Source organism: Photinus pyralis, unplaced genomic scaffold (genome assembly GCF_008802855.1).
Source record: "Photinus pyralis isolate 1611_PpyrPB1 unplaced genomic scaffold, Ppyr1.3 Ppyr1.4_unclustered_Scaffold778, whole genome shotgun sequence".
Lineage (NCBI taxonomy): Eukaryota > Metazoa > Arthropoda > Insecta > Coleoptera > Lampyridae > Photinus > Photinus pyralis.
Genome location: NW_022172241.1, coordinates 303,282 through 309,623, shown reverse-complemented (window position 1 = coordinate 309,623; position 6,342 = coordinate 303,282). Strand labels below are relative to the sequence as shown.

The window sequence follows — 6,342 nt, the reverse complement described above, 5'->3', positions numbered from 1 at the left end:
TCCTTCGGCGTCTCGAAATTGAGAACGAACTCGACTTACGACGTTACAATACACAAAGGAGGATAATTCGAGGAGATGATGTGCAAGCAGCGTTCCTAACGAACTCGAATGGAAAACTGCACGAGCGTTTCGCATTGAAAATTATTAAAGTAGTTTTCTAGTTTTTTTCGAGGATTATCGTCGCGCGTCTTGATTGGTTTAATTTCGCGAAAATCTCTCGCGTATCCCATTACGCGAGCACGAAAGTGCGACGCCGAGGGTGTGTTATTTGAAAAATTTGAATATACGGTTACCGTGTTGTGTGACCTCGTCGCAATCTCGTTAAGCTGGGAAAGTTTCTGGTCTCATTTAGACGATGTAATCAGCTGTGACATTAAACCGTTTCAAACTTCGTATAAACCTCGAATCGAGCTTGAGCGGCGTTCGCTCGCTTTACACCGTGCGCGGTTCTGTCGGATACGGCCGGAAGTGTGTACTATTTTTTACATCATTACCGAATGTACGTCCCTTAATTAAGGGCGAATCTCCTGCATAAACGTAAATTTGTAGTAGTCAACTCCATTAAGAGTTAATTGATTGAATGTACAGTGAAGGGCAAACAAGAAATCTCGCCGGGCACGTCAAAGTCATCGATTTTCCATTAAATGGCTAACTAGAACAAGACGCGCCCCAAGAAACGAAACTGAAGCCATGCGGAAGTTATTTTATCTAACGAATGGAAGATGATAGGTCGCATTCGACTTCGCGAACACAATATCTGATACGTCGGCATTTCTAGCGTCCTTCCGCTGAGTTATTATACACACGATAACTGGGAAAAGTTTGGGGAATGCGAAACAATTTTCGAGATTGTCACGACCGACGGCGGTTTGGGAAATAATGCGCTAAAAAAAAGGGGTTCAAGACCGCCTTCGGTCGTTCACCTTCAAATAATGACCTTGACACTTCATGTACTTTGAACCTTGATCTACTTTTATTGATGTATATTTTAACCCCAACAATTTTTTTAGTATCATATTTGATTCTCAAAGTAAACAAAGGCCAATGAATCAGACAGGTGCCATTTTATTTTCAAAGAATTTAGGGCATATTTCGGGTATCAAATTAAAAATTTTCGCAATTTTTCGGGTGTTAACGTTGGGAATTAGTCAGGTTTATCTCGCTCTCCACCTGATAAAGACTCTCAAACTAATTAGCAACCGCAAACGTTAACGATGTAATGATCTTCGCAATTAAGTTACTCACCGTTCAAAGTCTAAAGGTTGGTTGCTGTTCAAAGTGTAATCCTAGCCGTTCAAAGCCCAAATGTTGCTCGACGTTAAAAGTCCAAAGATTGTTCGCCGTTGAAAGTCCACAGTTTCTACTAAATATCCATTTATTATGGGATATATCTTCAACTAGCGCCTCTCCTATCACTATACTCTATAGGAATGATGGGTGGAGTCTCAATGATGGAGAGACGTGGGGGAATTTATTTGAAAATAGACCAATAAAGGTATCGATTTTTGTTGGTTCTGAAAAGGAAAGATGACACTACGCAAATCATTGACCTTTGATGACCTTGGAAATGAAATATGCCCATTGAGTTTAAATGAGTAAAAAAGTGAAAAATGGAAAGAATGCGATTATTAAAAATGAAATGGGATCATTGACCTTTGACAACCTTAAAAATAAAATACATATAATAAAATTGTCCTGAAACTGAAATATTATAGCACAAAAAATGGGGACATTGACCTCCGATGACCTTGAAAATGAAATGACACCACAAACGGTGGGGCATTGGCCTTTGACAACCTTCAAATGACAGTGGTTTTCATTTTCCCATGGTTGAAGCTGGTACGTGCCTCGAACAAGGCTTCAACTCATTTCCCGAAGTCACCACGTGGCACCGGGGGAGGGGGGGATGCTTAGGGGTGAACGACCGAACGGACCTTTGAGCCTTACTTTTACCTATTTTATACGGTCACCTTCGAGAGAAGAGTGACCTTTTAAATTTCACATTGACCTACGTTACAAAGTCACCACCAGGTGGCGGGTGACCTTGAACTGAGCCAGGTTTGCTCCTCCTACCCTGTTTAAAGCTCATAAGCTTAATTGATATCCTGTTCAAGCGGTTTTGTAAATCGTAGCCCCCTTGTAGCCTCTCTTCGCTTTTTTATGTTTTCTAGAAGCTCACTTGTTCATCTGAAGGTTCTAATAAAACCATTCGGTTTCTTAAAATCAACGGACACCCTAGGATCTCACCTGAACTTTTTTGAAGCGATCTTTTTTCTTTTCATGGAGTTTCCTTAACGCTATGTTGATCCCTTCAATATTTCTCTTAATTTTTTTTTAAAAACTCCCTTGCGTCCGGGTTAGTGACAAGTTCCAAGAAAATTTGCGCTTTAAATGTACTAACTGCCCATAGCAATTCGATTGCGATTCTCATTATGATGCATACCCTCTACCGTTGATTAACGATTTACACGATTGATGCATATCCGCTGCTGCTAGTATACTCTTTACCGGATTGATGCAATGATTGGGATTTATTGAAGTTGTTTTAACGTATTGTAATAATTACTGCATCTCCTCTCAGGGCGCTTTAATGAAATTTTCATGAAATTTTTTTTGTAGTTCTCTTGAAACTTCTTTGGCGCGTATCATTGTGGAAATTTTTTTGTAATTTTACTTTGTTTTCTAAAAAAAAGCCCCTATGTTATCTTACACCCCCGTCATAATATTTTTAACACTTGCAGTGTTTTCAAAATCGTTCCCAGCTTCCTCTATAACTTTTTCGGTTCTCTGTCAATTATTTTGAATTTCTTGTGAATTTTTTTCGCAGTCGTCGTTTCAATTGAGACTGTCTCTTCAAGTTTTTTTCAAAGCACTTCCCTTTAATTGTTCAGTGTGACATTTTTTAAATACAAAAGGTAAAACGTTGTCATGTGTCCGCCATTTTGAACCGCTATACCTACCGCCATCTTCCGGTCTAGTGCGTCCGTTATTGACAACTTTGAAAAGCCCAAAGTAAACTATCTATCAACAGTCAAGGACACTCTAAAATTCTATTGTTACAGAAATAATCTCAACGTGATGCCTATCCTTTGCCGCTAATGTACCATTTACCTGATTGATTCATACCCCCTACCGCTAATGTATTATTTATCTGATTGATGCAAGGCTATTGTAATTTACTTGTCAACATCAACAAGCGATCAATCTATAGCGATGTCGGCTATAAAACAATTTGTAATTGTATAAGCTTTCGTGCAAATATCCTTCTCGCCGTCCGTTTCAGAAATACACTTCTGAACCTGCGCTTCGGTAAGGAACGGTAGATTCGCCAAGATATCCTTCGGACTAGGATCACCTTCGGGCGACAGCATCTTCAATGCGACATACATGCAGGAAGCGTAGCAGTGGTAAGTCCGTTCGTCGATAAATTGGGCGTTCGGAAACATATTTTTCGCCTTTTCCGTGTCTATGTCCAACCCCTTTGAGCAATGCTCCCGATTAGGAGCCATGACCGAGTTCCAGGTGTTCAAGAATTGCGGCGGCATCTGGCCGGAAAAGTCTTGTACGTGTTAAAGAGTCTTAAGTAATTGCTTACCTTCTTCGCCGTCGCGAGGCATACCAGGAGAGCCAGGAACAAAACGTGTCTCATGGCCATGTCGAAACAGTACCAACTCTTCAGATCGACTGGTCAATTTATTTGCTTACACCTAATTAATTTCTTACCTGACGCTGTCTTATAAACGTTGCGTGCACATAGACTGCACTTAGGAGAAACAAGGATGCTAAACTCCGATTATAAGAAAATAACAATAATTAACTCATAATTAACTAATCATTAAAGATAATTAACTTAATACCTGGGCATAAGGCAAACAACTAGACCGGTGGAATAATTTGCGAAATCACTCAACAAATTACCTACTAACGTTCGTGAAAACGGAGCGGATCGATTTGTAAAAACCACAAATTGATACACGTTCTCGAAGAACTTTATGGGCTACCTTAAACCACCCACAAATTCAGAGCGGATTATGAAGACTGTGGGAGACGTTTTATGAGAATATGAAGAAAGAAGGATTCGAGAGACGCTTAAGCACAGTTTGAGGGAGACTAAAGGAATCGTACACTTTAGGCACATGCACAAAGTTAATTTCGAAAGCTTCAGATTTCCCAAAATCATCAGGTTCCTTTTTCCAATCAGATCTTATAGAACTTGAGGGTCAGGGTCTGAAAGGAAAATAGATATACCTTTTTTTAGCACAGTGTCTTCAAAAGCATCGATTCTTCTGGTATTTGTGCGATCGTTCAGTGCTTTTTCTTCACACACTAAAATTATTTAGGTATAGTATCTCCGGTAAAGCTCAGCCACATTCCTCTCTCGAAACCTCTTCTGCTGATCAATTTTATTATTGATCACCTTAATTTGATATTGCTTGCGAGAAGATGTTCCCACGAATAGATGAAACATTGAAATGCAGCCTTTATTATATTTATTTGGATTAACAGCAAGGGCGATAATAGGAAATTACTGACGTGGCGTTGGATTTTAGAGAAAGCTGGCGAAGATTTTAAGAGAAGCTCAAGGGCAACGTATTATGGGTACTTTGTGAGAAGTTTATGGGCAGGAGCAGTATTTGAGAGAAGCTTGCGCAAAGTTTGAGAGTGACTTAAGGAAGTATTTAAAGATTCCGGAGATTTACTGCAAAAACATTTCAGAACCTCAAGAGCCTTAAGTACCTTTAGAACCTAAAAGATCTTTACAATATTCTTAAGAATCTACAGCATCTCCCGAAAATCCTGTATCCACTATTGTCAGACTTTCCATATTTGTCGGAACCTTCAAAATCTTCTAAACCTGCAGGATCTACAAAATCCTTAAAATCCGTACCGTACCTTTTCGCATTCAGAATATTTCAAGAGCTTTTGATAACTCCCAGATGAATAACTGCTTTCGGGGTACTTTCGAAAGGATCAGAATAATTACAATCTTCTTTCTCATTAGATACTATAGATCTTGAAGGGGCGGTTCTGAAATGAATATAGATAGTTAGATAGGCATAATATTTCGGATAAGGCCCAGCCACATCCTCTCTCCCGGAATAATATACTGCTTGGGAGTAGACTGTATTTTCCTACGAATAGATGAAGTGGATAGGTATTTAAATCATCATTTATTATACTTTAGATTAACAGCAACAACTATAACAAATAAATCTTTAAGGAGTGTGGAAGGCGCGCTGACGTATTATCAAAGGTGGAATCTAATTGGACAATGAATATGTAGTTTCCAATTACGGGATGCCTCTTGTAGAAATGTAAATATCTCAACTAAGTTGGTAGGTATGGCATTCAAGCATGCCATGTGTGTTAGCCCTTCGGATGTACCTGTAACCCTACAATCATGCGCACTGGTGAAATGCGCAATGCACTCTTGCAAATCTGGCGTCTCGATTATCATCCTCAAAAGTAAACCTTGGCAGCCTCAAGCTGTGAACTGAGGAAGGTAATAATAATTTCGTATTCAAATCTCTCACCATTTGGACGTGCCCTGTAGGGCACAAGAGCAACGACTAGGATTGCAATGGTAACTTTCATTTCTACTCTCACATTTACACTAAGGTTCCACGAAACCGTGTCGCAATTATACATTACAACAAAGGTAACAGGAAGCTATTTGCGTAAATGTACTTGCAGATAACGTCTCACTCCAAATATTTGCAATTTCGAAATAATCTAGAAACTGTAGGAGGCCCTCTAGCTTTTTGGGAATGTTACATGAACATTTTTAAGGAAATTTCTATGCTGTTTCAATTTTGAGTCGTCGTAGATCCGATATCCCCAGACCCCCCCGGCGCTAAATTGCGTATTCCATTTACAAAAGCCCTAAAAGCTGAACCTTTAGTAGAATATACCCCCAGCTCTCACCCTCTGAGTATGGAATATACCCACATCCACCAGGGCGCGTTACGTTTTCCGTACACGAAATCTGTAAATGCTGAATTTTGGGGGGAAAAGGTACCATCGGGGGTCTGACTATCTGAGGGGTATAGAATACCACCCAGCTCTGACGCTGGGTAGCATTCCATACCCCCAATCCCCAGGCGAGCGTTAGGTTTACGTTTTCCATACACGAAAGCTCTAAATGCTGAACGTTTTGGGGAAGAATGTAGCAGCGAGGGGTATGGATACCATACCCCCCAGGCCCTCCGGCCATACGTTCATGATTTCCATACACAGAAACCCGAAATATATTTTAAAGGTGAATGTAGCACGGGGGGTTTGGGGTATGGAATAGCCCCGGAAAATAGACTTCCTTTTCTTAAAAACAAATTCGTTCTTCCA

At 40.0% G+C, this 6,342-nt stretch overlaps 1 protein-coding gene across 1 annotated transcript; it reads right to left on the bottom strand.

Moving 5' to 3' along the window:
- Window positions 1-3,036: 3,036 nt before the first annotated feature.
- On the bottom strand, window positions 3,037-3,770 carry LOC116182829. The gene is made up of 3 exons (XM_031503384.1): window positions 3,724-3,770; window positions 3,596-3,673; window positions 3,037-3,545 (listed from the first exon to the last, which is right to left on the bottom strand). Exons 2-3 carry the CDS (start codon window positions 3,653-3,655, stop codon window positions 3,201-3,203), a joined length of 405 nt encoding a protein of 134 aa, XP_031359244.1. The 5' UTR covers window positions 3,656-3,673; window positions 3,724-3,770; the 3' UTR covers window positions 3,037-3,200.
- Between the last annotated feature and the right edge of the window lie 2,572 nt (window positions 3,771-6,342).

Excerpts from the sequence above, each read along its gene's own strand:
- LOC116182829 (XM_031503384.1), bottom strand. The coding sequence starts at position 3,655 with ATGGCCATGAGACACGTTTTGTTCCTGGCTCTCCTGGTATGCCTCGCG. Across the intron at positions 3,546-3,595 it reads GCCTCGCGACGGCGAAGAAG|ATGCCGCCGCAATTCTTGAA; the intron begins GTAAGCAATTAC and ends TTTTCCGGCCAG.